The sequence below is a fragment of the Cyanistes caeruleus genome, chromosome 3, assembly GCF_971803275.1.
Source record: "Cyanistes caeruleus chromosome 3, bCyaCae1.hap1.1, whole genome shotgun sequence".
NCBI classification, from domain to species: domain Eukaryota; kingdom Metazoa; phylum Chordata; class Aves; order Passeriformes; family Paridae; genus Cyanistes; species Cyanistes caeruleus.
This window is the reverse complement of record NC_141703.1, coordinates 11,167,307-11,186,754: the sequence shown is the minus strand read 5'-3', so window position 1 is coordinate 11,186,754 and position 19,448 is coordinate 11,167,307. Positions and strand designations below refer to the sequence as shown.

Below are 19,448 nucleotides of genomic sequence, written 5' to 3'. Positions count from 1 at the left end.
GAATAATGGGGCTTTGAGCAACCTGGTCTAGTGAAAGGTGTCCCTGGTCATTGGCAGAGGAATTATCTTTAGATGATCTTTGACATCTGTGAGTCACGCAGGCAAGGGGTGGGGCTTCCTCAGCTGATGAACAGTGGGCTGATTAAAGAAGGTCTCTAGGGAGCATGGCAAACAGGGGTGTGGCAGTTCTTGCAGGCAGAGTTGCAAGTTTTTCATGTTACCATGGTTAGTTTGTTGTGTTTCTGTCAGTTGGTTGGGTTTTCAGGTTTTTGTATGACCAAAAGCTGTAGTTAGTGCAAGTGTGTGTAACAAAAAAGAGCCCTCCAAAAAGGATGTGTCTGTCCATTCCTGTGCAGAGTGTTGGAGCTTAACAATGGTTCCAGGGACTGTTGCAGAAGAAGGCTGCCTGTGGTGTAAACAGCTGAATGATCTCCTTTTGCTAGTGGCTGAGCTTAGGGAGGAAGCTGAAAGGTTAAGGAGTATTAAGGAAAGTGAAAGGGAAATAGATTGGTCGAGTCCTGCCCTCCCATCCATGAGGGAGACCCACCAGGAGCCAGAGGACTCTCATGCCTCCCACTGCCAGGACACGTGGTTGATGAAGGGGAATGGAAATGGGTCCCTACTTGGGGAGGTAATAAAAATTCCTCCTGACCCCCAGGTGCCACTTCAGAATAGGTATGAGGCCCTGGATAGAGAGTCAGACGGACAATTTAGCAGAAAATTATATATATGCCCAGTGGGCCTTCCAATTACACTTCATCTGTAGGACAGATCACCACCTCTAACATCAAAAAGAAAAGAATGGTGATCGTAGTGGGTGACTCCCTTCCGAGGGGAACAGAGGGCTCCATATGTCTACCAGACCCATCCCACAGGGAGATCTGCTGCCTCCCTTGAGCCTGGGTACAGAATATCACTGAAAGACTTCCAGGGCTGATTCAGCCCTGTGATTACCCACTGCTGATACTCCAGGCTGGCAGTGATGAGATTAAAAAGAGAAGTGTCAAGGCAATTAAAAGGGACTTGAGAACACTGGGTCAAGTGATTGATAGGGCGGGAACATGGGTAGTCTTTACCTCAGTCCCTTTGGTGGCAGAAAAAAACAGTGAAAGGAGTAGGAGAGCCCACATTACCCACAAGTGGCTCAAGGGCTGGTCTAATCAGCAGAATTTTGGGTTCTTTGGCAACTTTTATGGCACCTGGCCTGTTGGAACTGGATGGGTTCCATCTCTCTGTTAAGGGCAGAAGAATTTTAGCTCATGAACTGTCAGAACTCATTGAGAGGACTTTAAGGTTAAGGTTTAAGGTTTGAAGGAGAAGAAGGTGCAGTTGGACTCTCTGGAAGCAGGCCCAAGGGTGGGAAGCCTGAGTTAGGAGTGAGATCAGTAGCCCAGCTGAGGTGCACCTATACCAGTGCACACAGCATGGGTAACAAACAGGAAGAGCTGAAGGCCATGGTACAGCAGCAAAGCTTGGCTGTAGTGGCCATCACAGAAACATGGTGGGATGACTCAAACAGCTGGAGCTGCACTGGATGGCTACAAGCTCTTCAGAAGAGGAGACAGGAAAGGGAGAAGAGGTGGAGGGGTGGCACTTTGTATTAGGGAGGCTTTTGACACCATAGGTATTGAAACTATTGAAACATAGGTATTGGAACAAACTGCCAACGGAGTTGAATGCCTCTGGGTAAGAATTAAGGGGAAAGCCAACAAGGCTGAAACCCTACTGAGAGTCTGTTCTCATCCACCCAACCAGGAAGAAGAGGGGGACTACTCATTCTATAAACAGCTGGAGAATGTTTCAGGATCACCAGCCCTTGTTCTTGTAGGTGACTTTAACCTGCCAGACATCTGCTGGGAACTAAATACAGCAGAAAAGAGGCAGTCCAGGAAGTTTTTAGAGTGTGTGGAAGACAACTTTTTGTCACAGCTAGTGAGTGAGTGAGGGACTGTGTTGGACCTGTTATTTGCAAATAGAGGTGGGCTGGTGGGAGATGTGGTGGTTGGAGGGTGCTTGAGACACAGTGATCATGAAATTATAGAATTCTTGATATTTGGTGAAATCAGGAGGAACAAAAATAAGACTTTTACAGTGGACTTATGGAGGGCAGACTTTGGCCTATTTAGGAGACTTATTCAGAGAGTTCCTTGGGAAGCTTAAAAACAAAGGAGTCCAGGAAAGATGGGTGTGCTTGAAAACAGAGATCTTGAGGGCACAGGAACAGACAGTCCCTGTGTGCCGAAAGATGAGTCAACAAGGCAAATATCCAGCCTGGATGGGCAACAAGGTCTTGAAGGAATTTAGGAATAAAAAGAGGATGTGTCATCTTTGGAAGGAGGGTCACATCTCTCAGGAAGTATTTAAGGAGGTTGCTAGGGTATGTAGGAAAAAAGTAGGGAGGCCAAAGCTTGGTTTGAACTTAATTTGGCAACTTTTGTAAAGGATAATAAATGTTTTTACAAATATGTTAATAGTAAAATAATATAATAATAAATAATAATTTAATAAAAAAAATATTAATAGTAAAAGGACAGGTAAGACCAACCTTTGGTCTCTACTGGATGTGGGAGGGAACTTAGTTACTGCAAATGAGAAGGCAGAAGCGCTTAACGCCTTCTTTGCCTCAGTCTTCAGCAGGAACATGGCTTGTCCTCAGGACAGCTGTGCTCCTGGGTTGGTAGATAGTGGCAGGGAGCAGAATGGTCCCCCTGTCATCCAGGAGGAGGCAGCCAGAGAACTGCTGAGCTGCTTGGACGTTCATAAATCTATAGGAGCAGATGGGATCCATCCCAGGGTGATGAGGGAGCTGGCAGATGAGCTTGCAAAGCCGCTCTCCAACATTTACCAACAGTCCTGGCTCACTGGTTCCAGATGGCTGGAAGCTGGCCAATGTGACTCCCATTCACAAAAAGTGAATGAAGGGGGATCCTGGTAATTATAGGCCAGTCAGCCTGACCTCAGTACCCAGTAAGGTAATGGCACAGTTTATACTGAGTGTGATCACACAGCACGTGCAGGATGGCCAGAGTATCAGACCCAACCAGCACGGGTTTAGGAGGGGTAGGTCATGGCTGACCAACCTGCTCTCCTTTTATGACCAAGTGACCCAGCTGGTGGATGTGGGAAAGGCTGTGGATGTTGTCTGTTTGCACTTCAGCAAGGCCTTTGAGTCTCCCACAGCACACTCCAGGAGGAGCTGGCAGCCCAGGGCTTGGACAGGAGCGCTCTTTGCTGGGTTAAGACCTGGCTGGATGGCCAGGCCCAGAGTGGTGGCGAACGGTGCTGCATCCAGGAGACGGCCAATCACTACTGGTGTTCCTCAGGGGTCTGTGCTGGGGCCAGATCTGTTCAATATTTTTATTGACGGCATGGATGAGGGTATTGAGTCTTTCATTAGTAAATTTGCTGACAACACTAAGCTGGGAGCATGTGTTGATCTATTGGAAGGGAGGAGGGCTCTGCAGAGAGACCTGGAATGGCTGGATGGATGGGAAAAGTCCAGTGGGATGAAGTTTAATAGACTCAAATGTTGAGTCCTGGCCATGAAAACCCCCTGGAACGTTATAGGCTGGGGACAGTGTGGCTGGACAGTGCCCAGGCAGAAAGGGACCTGAGGGTGCTGGTGACAGCCGGCTGAACATGAGCCAGCAGTGTGCCCTGGGGGCCAGGAAGGCCAACAGCATCCTGGCCTGGATCAGGAATAGTGTGGCCAGCAGGAGCAGGGAGGTCATTCTTCCCCTGTGCTCAGCACTGGTGAGGCCACACCTCGAGTGCTGTGTCCAGTTCTGGCCCCTCAGTTCAGGAAGGACCTTGAGACACTTGAGCATGTCCAGAGGAGGCAACGAGGCTGGTGAGGGGCTGGGAACACAAACCCTATAAGGAACGAGCTGGGGAACTGGGCTGTGGGAGCTGGGGTTGTTCAGCCTGGAGAAAAGGAGACTCAGGGGTGACCTTATCACTCTACAACTCCTGAAAGGTGGCTGTGGTCAGGTGGGGGTCGGTCTCTTTCTCCAGGCAGCAGCTGACAGAATGAGAGGACACAGTCTCAAGCTGTGCCAAGGGAAATACAGGTTGGATATTAGGAAAAAGTTTTTCACTGAAAGAATAATAAAGTACTGGAATGGTTTGCCTGGGGAGGTGGTGGAGTCCCCATCCCTGGATGTGTTTAAAAAAAGACTGGATGTGGCACTTGGTGCCATGGTTTAGTTGTGGTGCTAGGGCATGGGCTGGACTTGATGATCTTGAAGGTCTCTTCAAGACCAACCTAGTCATTCTGGTGAACTATGTTGAATCCCTTCCAACCTAAGCCATTGTGTGATTCTATGACCCTTGTAAAGACTTATTGGCTTAATAACAGCTTTTCAAAGGACCTAGTATTAGCTGTCTTTAAAATGTGAATTTATTTTTTTAATTTATTTATTTTATTATCCACCAGCAATTGCAACAATGATTACTCAGTGTTTGAACACTATGAGAGTGATTCTAAATATAAAATGTCATTCAGGGAAAACTATTGTCTAATACCAGGTCAGAAGTAAAACATATCCTGCGAAACATTCATTGCATCACTGCAGTCATGGCTTCACAATAAAACAGCTCTTGCCAGATGGTAACGGGGTACTGCATGTGCCAAAACAAAAGCAGAAGATGGGACATAGTATGGGTCATTGCAATCACGCTGCCCTCCTCGGGATCTGCAGAAAGGCTCCCTGCACATGGGTGCTGCAGATCATCTATAAAAATGTGAGAGCACTGGCAGCCAAGGTCATGACCTGTTCGTGCTGGCTCCCTGCACCAGAGCGAAGGAGTTTATCCACTTGTGCAGGCACAGGCACCCTCGCACATACCACTCATCTTCCCAGTAGGCAAAAGGGCACGTGTGACTTGTTACCCTGGCGCACTGGACACTTTACAACTACACCTGTTCCAGCCTAGTTCCAAATACGTGCCTTCTGTCCCTCCTGGGGGAACCCAAGGATCTGACATCTGTAAGGAAGCGCGGGATTTGACAGCCGAGTCCTCTCTGTCACTAAGAGGCAGAAGGGAAAGATGTGGATGTCTGGCATCCACTCTTTAATTCACACTGTATCACATGCTTGGAGTAGCCTGACGCAGTCATATTTTGTCCTTAGCTTGAGGTCAGTAAAGAAAAGTCAGCCAGGAAGAGCAGAATACAACTGGCAACTTCCCTTCTCTTTGCTGAGATTAAAGACAGAAATCAAACTGAAACTAAAAAAACCCAAACCAAAAGCAAACAATTGGGTTTATATGCTATTGAAACTAGTTCTATAGGAACTAAATTATGTTGGCTCTGAAAAATGCACTGCAAATATTTATGTGCTTAATGAATGTCTTCTAATGTGTCCACTACCTTAAAAATATATTAAAAAAAAAAAAAGCAGTGGAGCTGTATCCAAAGACAGAAAAACCTTCTATTTGAGTTCAGTTTACAGAACAAGAGGTCAAAAAGCTGAATGTGGAACAAGAGCATCATTTACAGGAACCTGCATTGTGTGGGCAGTTGAAAATAACCAGCAACTTTATAAATGTTACAGTTTTAGGAACTGAATTCAATTTTCTTATAATTAAGTCCTCCAAATTCAAGGAGAGCTTCCAATATTTCTACCAGGCTGGAAATGGTTATAGCAAATATATCTAAATTCCAAAACCTCTCCTTCTGTCAAGAATAATATATACAAGGCTCCCAAGCAGCACTTGAGCTTTATTTTCTTTTTTTTTTTTAATTTTGCAAGTCCTTTAGCAGGAAAACAGAACAGCAAACAACTTCAGCTGCATTGTGTACTTGCCTCAGTGAGATCTGAGCCAGAACCAGTAGAAATTAGTCCACACGGATATCCACACTCCCTCCTTTTAAAGGAAGTTAATTCCTTTAAAAGTGTCTCAGCTGAGAGTTGCCTCACACCATATTACCGTAAAGGTATGGCCAGAGCTCCACCCTTCCTTCCCCTGCAGGCTTCCCTGAGCCCTCTATCCCTACTCCACAAATAGTATTGCATAATAAATACTACAAGAAAAAAATGTTCTATTCAAACAGTGAATAGGACTGTGAAGGAAGTGAGAGCACACTGTTGAATGAGCTAGGAAGAATAAACTATTCTCACTGATTCAATATTTTCTCATTTTGGACTAATTTCCCCCTTCTGCCTGTCTTGCATGTGTGCTGAGGGTTAAGGAAATATCACAGCTTATTGCTGTCACCCCTCCTGTTACTGGTCTATAAACATTCACAGGCATTGCTAAAGAGCACCTAAGGAAATGACAACTCCTAGGCAATTTCTGTAATTCAGTAATCCTTAATAGTGCAGTGGTATTTCATGTTTTGCATAAGTCTCTGTCACGACATTGCTTCCTCCCTTCTTGGATCTAGAGAGACCTCAACCTTTCCTGAAAATTGTCATGTCCTATCTTGAGTTAAAATATACTCAGAACACAATACTGCAGCTTTCACGAGACAAAAGAAATAACACAAATCCCACACTTTTCCTAGGAAATATACTAATTAACTTGGATTTAACAAAGATCCTATGGGAATAATTCATTGAATTCCTAATCTACATGGAGATGCTGTAGCCTTGCATAAGTTTTTCTAATGAACTGCAGTTCTTGGCTGTGGCTTTAGAGAAGCTCCCTGTGACAAGTGAGGGAAGTAGAAGGGGGAATCTCTGGCAAAGCCAGGAGGGATCATTATGGCCTTCTAGTACAAACTCTGTGGATCCTTCTCTAAGGGCTGCAGCATGTTCTTGAACAAGATGATCTCTAAAGATAGGTTCCAAGAAGAAAAACAAACCAGTCTTGGTGATAAGATTTGTGAATAAAGAATCTGTGATACTAATTGGTATCTGGTCCAAATGCTTCTTTACTGTCAGTCTTGAAAATGCGGAAGTGGATCTTACCACAAGACTGTATTTGTCTCATTTCAGATGTTGTATTTGATGGCTGCAATGAAATCCTCTGCTATTACACATGAGCAGTAAGTGCTGTTCACGCCCCATCCGGGGCTCCTCGATGCCAGCTGAAGCAGTAACTAAAAAAAAAGGAGCTGGGTAAGGTATATCACACAGCATTCCCAAGTGGCAGCAATCAGATTTTGCTTACGACGGAGCAATTGCAACAAAACACCCCAAGTTTGGACAACTACCAGCAGTGTGGAGTAATGGTGAAGGCAAATCTATTTTAATGGTGTCTGTGGGGACTGGTTTACTGGCACCGTCAGGCCTTTCAGTCAGCATTGTTGGCTTTTGCAATTCTATCCCGGCTCTTACACCACCGGTGGTTTTTCTTGAACCACAAGTTACTGACATGCAGTAAGGAAGGAAGACTGAGATTCCATTTTTTAAAAGCAAATTAATATCTCTGCATGACCTAGGGTAAAGCTTTAAAAGATAAAAGAAGCCGCTTTGGGGATGTATCATATATACGAATAACATATCTCGGTCATCCACTATCACTCAGCCTTGCGCAGTTCCTCGGCAGTATTCGCTCTGGACGGAAGATTTCCAGCGGATACCCCGGCTTGCCACCTCCGCAGCGGGGTCCCTCAGAGAGCGCCTCAGAGAGCGTGAGGTTTCTTTCCGCTCTTCTCGACAACGAAGGAGACACGTTTCGCTCCCTGGAACACCGCCTCAAGGCACAAGTGACCCGAAAGGGTTCCCGGGGCCTGCTCCGGCCGCTCTCCCGGCAGCGACCGGGGCTGCCCTCAGGAGCCCTCAGGAGCCCCCGGGCCTTCCCCGCCTCCCCCTCCCGCCGGCGCCCGCCCGCGCGCCGCCGCCTCAGGGGCGCTGGGACGGGGCGAGGAAGGGGGCGCGCCGCGCGTCACGTGACACACCCCCTCGCGCCCCGCCCCCGGCGCTCCGCCCCCGCCGCGCCCCGGGCGCCGATTGGCTGCGAGCTGACAATGCGCGAGGCAGCGCCCCCCGCCCCGCCCCCCCCGCCGGCTTCACCCCGGCAGCCACGCGCCGCCGGCCGCGAGCTGCCTGCGCGGCCGTTACGGAGCGGAGCGGGCGCTGAGGGGGCTCCATGGCCGCGTCGCTGGGGCCGCTGGTGGGAGCCATCGATCAGGGCACCAGCTCCACCCGCTTCCTGGTGAGCACAGCGCGGCGATCGGGGCGGCACCGGGGGCAGGCGGCGCCCCCGCGGCCTGAGGGGAGCCGCGGTTTCCGCGCCTTTACTCCCCTCCATCCCGGCGGGGGCCTCTGTCGTGTCCTTGGGGAAGGGCAGGGGAACGGGCCCGCAGGGCCGGGCTGCGCTGTCCCGGCTGCAGCCTCCTGTCCCCCGGAGAAGCGGCGCCGCTCGGCCCGAGGATGCCGGATCCGCCGCGTCGCGAGGAGCAGCGCCTGTCCCGCGGGAGCGGTCCCGGGCCAGCCCGAGACCAGCATCTCTTAGTGCTGCTGCAGGCACTGCGAGATCCCGCTGCTCCGAGCAGGCTGCGTCTGCAATCTGTCAGGTTTGCGATCTGTCGGGTGTCTCGCCCCGAATGGAATCCGATGGACAAGGTCCTCAGGCACTGGGGAAATAGATCCGTGCGAGTTCGGTGACTGTGATTAGCTGGTGCTCAAACAATGCGATGACTCCACTGTGTTCCCCGCTAAAACCTGCCCGGGGCCTGCTGGAGTGACTGCTGCAGTTCCAGCCCTAATGTCAGTGCATCTTGTGCGCTGTAGGTATTCAGGTGGCTGAAACTCCACACCTTGTGAAACACTGATTTGTTTAAACACTCGAAGAAGATAAGTTTAAGGATAGGAGAATTAATATATTAATCGCATATTTGACCCTTTAGTGAAGGATCTAGTTATTTCTGTATTATGTAATAGGCTGTAACTAATGTGTATGAAAATTACTGTAGATACTTCTTGATTGCAAATTCTACAAATGTACTGTCCCCTAGTCAGTTAAGTCGTGGTAGTTTGACTTAATTAAGGCTCGATGACAATTTCCTTCATGGAAGTGGAATAGAGATAATTAGATATAAAATGTTGTCAAATGTGCAAAGTATGAATTGGGAAGATTCATGTTTTGGTTTGCCCTTGCTTTTTTCTTTAAATGCTTCCCCCATGTGAAATGTTCCTTCATGAAGCAGGAGACTAGAATATCTTCTTGACCTATGTTACCATTATTACTCAATATCACGACCTTCATACGATTGTCAAATGACAAAACACAGTTCTGGGGGTGGAGAGAAACTCCAAACTGACAAATGACACCAGTGGGTTGTCTTGGATGCCAGTCAGGAGTCCTTTTTGGGAACAAACTTGAAGAAGGTCCCTGTAACACATGAAGATTAATTCTATCTGCTATTATGTATATGCCAAATTAACTTTTTTTCTTATCCTAGAAGGATAATGCGCGACATGAGGGGGCTCCATGGCCGCGTAATACTTAATATTAGTAGAAGTAAAACTTTAGCTCTTTTTACAAGTATTTTTACAAGTTCCTCATAGGACGAATTTCTTTTGCTGCACACATTCATCAATGGCTTTTATGCAGTTGGGAAGATTTTGCCTGTCTACAGGAGGATTCAGATGCTTCCTAATTTTTTTAAGAAAAAAATATTGTGTCTGTCATTTTTAAATTCTTCTTGCATCTGTCTCAGTGTCTCACAATTAACATCAGCACACAGCATTGTCTTTAGCTTCGCAGTGTGATCATGTCATTATGACAATAAAGTTACATGGGCTTGAGCAAATAAGATACATGATCACTGAGTTAAATCAGAACTTAGGGGAGAGGGAAAGAAGAGGGAAAAATGTGCAGAGATCTGCTACGACTCACCTCAGTCATTCAGAGAACAACATGTGTATCTCGAGAATCCTGTGCTGGAAGGGGATCTCTGCAGCTGGAAGAGAGATTTTGCCTTGAAATATTTCAAGCCAGAATGTAATGTATTGTGTGTGCCCAAATTATTTCCTTGGCTCTGTTGGTCTTTTGCTTTTAGTTGATTTCGATATATTTCTCACTGATTTCTCTACATAGTTGTTTGTTTGGTTTTTTTAATATAGTGTTTCCAACAGTTTCTGTCTTCACCAAGTCTCAAGTCAAAATCAACTTGATGCTTACTATGTACTTGTGCATTCAGCAGTTCAGTGCAACTGTTGCCTGATTTTTTAAGTAGAAGACATATGATTTTTACCAGCTTTAAAAGTTCTTCTGGGTGAATAACTGTATGGTCCAATGGAGGCAAAGAGTCCAATGGAGTCAGTGGTTCAAAGTGTAGATTTACAATTACAGATGGCACATTTATCAGTGGTGTCCATAGCAGTCAGTAGCGAGGGCTGATACCTCATGGCATTTTCATCCGGCATGGGGATGGGTTAGGATGTTCTTTCAGATGGGAATGACAAATTGACTGAAATTCCAGTTGGAGAAGGGGCCTGCCAGGATATTCATAAAGTTAAATAAAGTTTAGCACTTGAAGTAGAATGCTACTAAGCTGCTTAGTGAAAAACGACACCCTCCTGCTGGACATCGGGTTGGATGTACCTGAGCAATGCATCCTTGTGCTGCTGCAATTAAGAAAAATTCAGGAAGTAATTGTTGCCATCTGTGTAGCATTTAGGAGGCAGCATCTGAAACACTGTGTCTGATGTTGGACCCTGCAGAGGACAAGAGTTTGAAGAACTGGATTTCATCCAGCCAAAGGAATCCCTGTGCTGCAGCACAAAGCCATGGAAGGCAGGTTTGGGAGATCAGGGTTTCTTTCCTCACAAGAGAGGCTAAGGGGTGTTCTCCTATCTAACCACAGTTTCTGGAGAACACAGAACCAGCCTCTTCTCAGATGTGCCCAGGAAAAGACAGTGGGCAATGAATATAAGCTGCAGCAAGTGAAATGTCCAATAGATGTAAAGGAACAATGTTTCACTATGAGAGCTCTGGATCAGTGGCTGAGAAGGTGCCTGGAATTTCCATCTTTGCAGATATTCAGTGCCTGACTGAAAAACAGCCTGAACAACCTGGTTTTAAATTTAGGCTTACCTGAGCAGTGAGTTAGGCTAGGTGACCTCTTGAGATTCAGAGTAAATTATCCTGTGCACATACACAAGTTTTGTTTCTCCTGCTTGTGTGAATGAGGAGGCTGCATGAGTACAGATGCTGAAGAAGCACCAGAACTCAGGTGCATTTCTATTACTGTCACTTCTTATTAATCTTGCCTCTCACACAGCACACATCCAGTGGTAGTTTTATGCTGTAGCTTTATCCTCCACAAAACCTATTTTGGATCTTTACTTTTATTATCTACTTTTACAAAATGAACTGTAATTATTTTTGAGATTGTAACTTTTCTGTTAAGTTCAGTTGAACCTGGGTAACAGATTCAGAGTTACCAGAGGACAAGACAAGACAGAGTTACTAGGGGACAAGTTACCAGGGACAAGACAGTGTTTTGAGTACAAGGCAATTGTTTAAGGCTAATTTTCTTAAACATATCGAGCAGGAATATAAATTGGGTAGGCTAAATAGGTGTACCCAGATGTCTGAGTTCTGGCCAAGATGTTTCATTGAATATTTTCATCCAATATTTTAATCTGTCATGTTCCATTTCTTATTATTCAAGAATCATATAAGTACACTATAACTTCTTTTGTGAGAAGTCTTAAGATCAGGAGCTAATGGCAAACTGAACCGTTTGATCACTTGAAAGATATTTGCTGGATAGTGTTCCTGGCATTTTATCCAGGAACTTCAAGAATTGAAAGACACAGTGAAGTACCTACACAGTACTTTAAGTTCTAAGTTTGTCAGTCAGCCACAGAACACAGAACAATTTTTTTCCACCTCTGTAAAATATTTCTTTTTTCCTTTATTTCTTCACCAGAAGAAACAATCAAACAAAGCTGTATCACATTGCAAGCATTCTTTTCAATAACCAAGAACTGATTTTAGGTAAGGAAGACATTCATACCCATTGAGCTTTCTCTTCAGAGTGGAATCCATTTTACCCCTCTACTGAAGTAACATGACCTTTTGAGAAAGAGAAAATCTTGCTTGATATAACTAGCAAGAATGGTTAAAAATATTGTAAATAGTTTTCCCCCTAGCTCTTATCACTTAAAATACATTGTAGTTCTACTTCAAATTCCCATAATTGTAAACCCCTCCTAGATGGTGAGGGAGAGCTGTTCATCTTGACCCTTTTCTAGGTAATTTCTAGGAGACTTGTTAAATTGTACTTATTTGTAAATTCTGACTGTGCTACTCCTAGTTAGATGCTGGAGAGGGAATTCTTATTTGTCTCATCCTCACCCCAGCTGGGTTGATTTCAATGCAATTTCAGGACTCCACCTCTGAGCTTGTTTGCCTGCAAAGCCAGGGCTGTTCCAGCTTGATGGAAACTCGTGAGGATACAGCATGGAATAACAGAAATAACTTTTCTTCAGTTAGAGGTACATGACAAAGATTGAGAGATATAAAAAGTTACTTCTAAAATCTGTTTTCATTACTGTCTTTTCAGTTGTGCAGCTTCTTGCATCACTTCCATAAGCCTTATATTTCTGTTCATTCCTTGAAAATTGTTACAAGTGATTGATAGGAATTTTTTTCCACTAAGATAACAAAACATGAACATAATACACATAATATGAATATAATACATAATATGTAATAATATGTAACTGCACCCTTTGATGTTATGTGATGTATTATATTAAAGATGCTATAAAAAGCTTGAATTAAATGATCAGCCCCTGTACCCCTCTGCTTGTTCCCATACAGGACACCTGTGTAGGCCTTTCTTCTCTGCAGTCCGGAGACTCAAGGTTCAAGCTCTAATTTCCTGTTGGGAGTAAAGGGAGGATGTTATTTATTCCTTTTCTTTAATCTCTCCCTAGAGAATTTAGTACATACCTGGTGTCTTTCGCTTTCATCTTTGTTCAAGACAGTTGTGGAAGTCCAAACAGCCTGGACAATTCTTCATTACTTTTGCTGAAAAAATTAGGGCAAAACTGACTTTGGCTTTCCCTCCACACCCACAACTGAGAGATCAGTAGCATAAACTGGAATCAGTTCTTAATGAGTATGAAAGGATTGAAAGCCTCTAGTCCAAACAAATTACTGAAATGCACTTCAAACCTGTTTCCATCCCAAAATACACCTGGGATGTATTGACCTTATCTGAATTATTCATACTTACTGGCACTTATTTTTCTAGATCTCCACTGTCAAAGAGGGACTGTATAAGGAATTTTTTTTTACAACAGTAGTGGTTTTTTGGAGGGAGTGGGAAAGGAAGGCTTTGTGGTCCCATTTGTTCTATTTATTCCCTATATTACTTATCATTTTGTAGGTTTAAATTTAGCAACTCTTTCCTATCTGGCATCTTTCCACATATCAGAATTCTGTTATCAGTGTAGAAGTCATAAAGTCATAGAATGATTTGGGTCAGAAGGGACCTTAAAGATTACCTAGTTCCACCCCACTACCATGGGCAGGGACAGCTTCCACTAGATCAGGGTGCACAGGGCCCTGTCCAACCTGGCCTCAAACAGGGATTGCTCTCAGTGAAACTTTTTAATCCTGTGCCCTGAATAACAGGGAGTGTCTACTTCTTTTGTTGAGAATGTCAGAAGCTTGCTGGTTTGTTTGTGATGGATTAGCAAAGTGTGTTTGCCTAGTTCTCTGTGGATAAGAAAAAATCTGTGCATTTATAGTGTTATTGCTTCAGTTGAAAATGTATTCCTGTCACAGTTTATTGCTGTGTCTGCAAGTCACACACTCCACATTCACTTGATGACTTTGTCAAATTGAATCTGTACTTCCTGCAACTGGCAGGAATCCTTTGCATTACCTTCTGTTTCAAGAAATACTGAATTATTAGTGGTGAATGATTATGACATGATATTTAACATTGTTAGTGTGTCAGATATATACATACAGGTTAAATAAAAAGTCTTCTATCTTTCCGTCTTTATTCTAAAAACCGAGTAAATGTGAATATGCTGTTGGCAGAAAGGCAATTTCAAATAAAGAAATCTTACTGCATACATGGAAAACAACCTCTCCTATTAACTATGTTGCATAGCATTCTGAGATACATATCCCATTATGTAAGTTGTTTCCAAATGTGTAGTAAATGCTTCCTCTTTTATTAGGATAGATTCATGTCAAGCCTAAGTTGGTAGATGAAACACAGAAAAGTAAATATTGTAAAAATAATTCGGTGGTGTTCTTTCTATGTAATCTTTCCAGCTGATAGTAGAAAAGAATGATCATGTACCTTTTTAAGACTTCTTTTCTGGGCAGTGGAGCTTTCAGTGTTTTCCAGAGTTTGTGCTGTTTTCATCCTTGGAGGTTTTCAAGACTTGCTTAGAAAAGTTCTTGAGCAACCTCCTCTAATCTCATTGCTGATCCTGCTGTGAGCAGGAGGTTGTACTAGACATCTCTCAATGTCCCTTTCAGCCTGAATTATTCTGCAATTCTAATACATAAGTAGAATGATTCTGAACTTCAAAGTTTCACTCTAAAGATACTCTTTAAAGTTCCGAAGAAACTGGAGAATCAGAACTTCATCTCCTTTTTGTCAGAGTTGTTGTAATAGTTTCAGCGTAAAGTGTACTGTGTAGGTGATACCAAGAGTTTATGGATTAAAAGCTTTAAGAGAAATTCCTAAAATTTGTGGGATTAGAAGAGAGCATTAACAAGTATCAAAAAGATTCAGTTGTATCCTAGAGGGTGGATGGATATAACTGAATTTTGTTTCTTTAGCATGCGAGTGGTTTCTAAATCTGGCTCAGCTCTGCTTGCCATAAAAAGGTAGGATGGTGTCCTACTGCCTTGTTCTGCAGTTTGCCTGAACCTGCTGCTAGATTTTACTTTCTAGGTCCCAAAAATGTTCTTCCCAAAAAAGATTCTGTGTGGTGCTGGGGAGAAAGAGCCATTCCCACAGGAATGCCACCACTGTCCAGCCAGGCACTCTGGCCAATCACTGTACACTTGAATGTTTGACTGGATGTCCCTGAGCTTGGCCTCAACAGAGATTTCTTTTGGGAACAGGCCACTGCTGGTTAATGAGGCTTGTTGTGCATTCTCAATGAGCTTCTACTGCAAGGCAGAACCTCTGGCTTGTGATTCCTTAAGAACACCCATTGATAGAGTCCTCGTGATTCTCTACTCTGCTGGTTTTTATTGTAGTGTATCCAAATTTGATTTACTTTTCTGCATGTTCTTCTCTTTTTTGATGTGTTGTGTTGCTGTAGTGGCATTCTTTTCTTGTCAGATTGTTCATGAGCTCTGCATTTGTAGTTGTTTTGAAACAAAATGGGTTTTGCCTAGGTACTTTCTTGTTCTTCAGTTTGGTCCCTTCTTTGTTTTGTCACAGATTTTTACTCTTCCTAAAAGTGCGCTAGCCCAAGAAAACACACAGATAACTCTGGCAATAGAGTGGCACAGCAAGAATTAAGGAAATGTTATTGTCAACAACAGTGGGTATTTTACTGAGAGATATTCTAAAATGCATCAGGAGCTTAACTTCTATAACCACCACAAGAAAAAATCTGGTTCTTTTCCAACACATCAAGGAAAAAAAAAAAGCAGTTAAATTGACAGAGTGACAGCAAAGTTTGCTGAAATAATCTTTGCCTACCTTAATTTTAAAAGTTCATATATCTGAATCCTTGTTCTATAGATATCGGGGTTGATGATAGAAAATTACTATCAGTAATTGTTGTCTCAGCACTGCATTTGCTCAAAAGAATAAATGTTAAGTATTGTTTAAACTTCTGTGTTCATAGAAAATTCAATTGTGTAATGTATTTTCAGGTTTTTAATGCAGAAACAGCAGAGCTCTTGAGTCACCATCAAGTGGAAATAAAGCAAGAATTCCCTAGAGAAGGGTATGATTTTATTTTTTTTTTCCATTTGTGTACAGTTTGGTAGAGCTTATGATTTTTTATCTATGAGTCATCAAAACTGAAGCTGATTAATAATTCTTAGTGGCACAGTAACTGCTATAAAAGACTGGGCATTAAAAATGACATAAAATAGCTCCCACTGGGTGTCCGGAATGTGCCTGAGTTACAGGAACTAAAAGTGCTTGGCTCAGATCACTCATTTACATATTTAATGTTTAAATGTTGAAGTTTAAAACTAAAGTTTAAATGAGACTTAACATCTCATTTAAGGTGATAAAGCTGGTAATTTTTTACATTTGAATCACAGTCTTCGTCTTGGGCCATAGAAATGTCTTTCTATTATTTTTGAGGTTTTCTTTGTTTGTTTGCTCCTAACTAACCTACCATTTGCTGCCAGTGCCTTCTGTATAGAATAAGACAAAACAAAACTCTTTGTCTGTAGATATGTAAAACATGTTTGGTATCTATAATTGTATTAAAATGGTCAGCTTGTTTTTCAGGCTAGCATTCTTTTTTCTTTTTATGCAATTTTTTATTAACTGGTGTTTACTGTTTGTTAAAGATGGGTGGAACAAGATCCAAAGGAAATATTAAACTCTGTCTATGAATGTGTGGAAAAGACCTGTGAGAAAATGGCACAACTGAACATAAACATCGCTAACATAAGAGGTACTTATGGGTAGAGGGCTTCAACATGGTTGAGCAATTCAGATACCACCATTTTTAAGTTAATAAATAGAAAGGTGGCAGCATGTGCCAGCCTCAAACAAAATGTTAAATTGTATTTGAAACTAGGTTTTGGGGAGGAATAATGAGGAAATAAGTCCTTTGTGTACATTAGCAATGCAGAATCTGCAAATTAGACTTAACCTTATCTTGTAAAATCACAGAGACAGGTGATGAAGAAATTCTGAAATTTAGTTTAGGACATTAATTTGAGAAAGCTGTTTTCCCTGTCAGTATTGTTGCTGTCTCAGTTTGTGGACGAAAAAGAGAGAAATTTAGAGTATGTAGGTTAATCAGCAAAGATGAGTTCTTAGAAGTAATATTTCTAGATTATACCTTGAAAACGTTGGAAGCTTTTTATTTCCCATTTACTTTCCTCTTCTCCTTACCTGTTCCTCCCTCCTCTCCATTCCCTCCCTCACCCCTCCAAAAGGGGAAAACAAACCTTCTGAAAAGGATACTTTCTATTTTGTCCTGAAGCCATTGGAGTCACCAATCAGAGAGAAACAACAGTGGTTTGGGACAAGACAACTGGAGAACCTCTTTATAATGCTATTGGTAACTATTATACTTCCTCTATGTAATATGTAATATCATAATACGAACAGGTTATGGAAAAAATGCTTTTGTAGTTTCCTGTGCAGATCTGGTTGTGGTCTAGCCTAGTAATTTCTTGGATATTTTGATATGTGTTGTACAAACTGTGTTTGTATACACACCAGTGCAGTATAAAAAAGCCTATTCCATAAAAATTATTAATAAATCAATATATTGGTTTTCAAAAAGACCCCTCAGTGTTCCTGAGGGGTTTCTGGCATAAAATGCTCTGAGTTGTACCCAATCACTTCCTTTGTTATTTTCAGGTTGCTGTTGATTTAACTTAAAAGGAAAAAACATGTTAAGTAGGTTTAATGAATACTTATTGATGACTTAATGAATACTTATTAATACTCAGAGCTTTATTTTTAACTTACTTTAGCTTTTCAGATATTTTCAGCTGAAAAATGGTAATTGTCTAGAATTGTTTTTTTAAGTCATGTCAAATGCCAGATCTAGTTTGGTGTAGTATGACTGTAAAACCAGAACTTTTCTATAGCAAATATATGTAGTAAACAGCTTTATCTTAAAACCTAGCTATACCTTGATAACTCCAACATAGTCCTGAAAGTTTACATAGAAATAGTAAATAATCATCCTGATATTTGTTTTAACTTCTTAGTTTAGTCACAGTCATCTGCTGCAAAGTAGCATTAGTCACTTTCTTATAATTCTGATAAAGTAAATATCCTATTTGTGGAAAATCCTGCTTCTTTCTCAAATTGGTTGTTCCTCTAAATCAAATGGATTTATCTAGGCATTTTAATTTTTACAACAGTGCCTTCAAAATACAATGGCAATACAATATTCTTTCAACTACATGAAAAGATAAAAATAGATGGGAATTCCTTGGTAAGAGCTGTTGTTTCATAGAAGCAGGCTGAACATGTCACTTTTTGTGTATTAAATCACATGATGAGTTAATTTAATTCATGTTTTTAGTGTGGCTTGACCTGAGAACCCAGTCAACAGTTGAACGTCTTCTTAAAAGAATTCCAGGAAAAAACAAAACTTTTTCGAAGGTAGGAGATATTCCACAAAATTTAAATGGTAGCTGCTGCAATATATAGTGTTTTGGAGATATGTGTTTAAAATTCCCCAAAACAAAGTCAGTTGTAGTTTCTAGTCCCTTCTTTGCTTGTTAAATAATAAAAAATGAGCATAAGACACCAATCTGAGACTAGAAATTTTTTTATTTGCTTAAAATAAATGTTTAACACTCATTTAATTTCTCATTGCAGAAGTTACATGAGTAATAGTGAGACCTAATTCTGTGCTATCTAGCCAATATAAAATAAACATTACACACAAAAATAAAGTAGAAAAAAAAAATGGGAAGTAATTTACTGTTTGAAATGTATTATCCATTCTTGTGCCTTGATATTGAAATTAATTCCATCTAATCTGACAACAAGGAAGATTGTTCATAAAGAGCAAATTCACTTTTTTTTGTGGTCATATATATAACAATTTGGAAACTAAATACTTGCAAAAAGGTGTCACAATTGTTTGATTAATGTTGTCCTTTACTGATTGAACAAGTATTATGTATTTTTTATATTGTATGTTTTCCTATAGGCAGGAAACAGATGTCAAAAAGTATATAAACTTAGATCATTTTCAGGTTCTGGTAGAATGCAAATGTCATCCTTCCTGTGTTGTTCTGCACATTTTTGTTGTTGTTACTTATTGTCTAGTCATATGGAGATATCCTAGATAAGACAGGCCTTCTGCAAACAACTTCTTCCACGAAGATGATCTTTGAACTGCATTTAGATCAGCTTTGATCTGTATCCATTATTGCACTGGCCATTTGATTTTGATGTTTTCAGACTTGCATGTTGTATGCTTAGTACTTATTTAAATAATTGCACAAGTTTGTGTAATTTCTCTGAATTTTGTATCTTTTTTCCCTTACTATCACAATTTTTACATATAACAACAGTATTTATGGAAAAGATACTTTCATGGTGTTTAAATTCCTTTTTTTTAATTTTACAGTTTAAGACCGGTCTTCCACTTAGCACTTATTTTAGTGCAGTGAAACTTCGGTGGCTTTTGGATAATGTGGAAGAGATTAGGAAAGCAGTTGAGGATCAGAGAGCTCTGTTTGGGACTATTGATTCATGGCTTATATGGGTATGTATTTGTGAGCTTATTATCACTCTTCATACAGTGAATTTCCATATCATGTAAATCTCCATGCATGTGATAGACGATGCCCACTGATGACACAATGATGTCAATAAAAGCTACTAAAGAAAT

General features: G+C 41.8%; 1 protein-coding gene across 25 annotated transcripts in view; it reads left to right on the top strand.

The window, feature by feature from the left end:
- Positions 1-7,839: 7,839 nt before the first annotated feature.
- Positions 7,840-19,448, top strand: part of GK (glycerol kinase) — a 34,798-nt gene continuing 23,189 nt past the window's right edge. For 4 of the 25 annotated variants that reach the window (XM_086879835.1, XM_086879839.1, XM_086879830.1 and 1 more), the window contains exons 1-6: positions 10,567-10,689; positions 15,769-15,842; positions 16,423-16,529; positions 17,067-17,144; positions 18,126-18,205; positions 19,185-19,322. In XM_086879835.1, the coding sequence (XP_086735961.1) occupies positions 16,493-16,529; positions 17,067-17,144; positions 18,126-18,205; positions 19,185-19,322 (333 nt within the window). In that variant the 5' untranslated portion in view covers positions 10,567-10,689; positions 15,769-15,842; positions 16,423-16,492. Of the gene's footprint in view, positions 8,465-10,566; positions 10,690-11,830; positions 11,899-12,289; positions 12,399-15,768; positions 15,843-16,422; positions 16,530-17,066; positions 17,145-18,125; positions 18,206-19,184; positions 19,323-19,448 lie in introns of those variants that run through there. The other 21 variants (XM_086879831.1, XM_086879836.1, XM_086879828.1 and 18 more) reach the window with 15 other exon arrangements.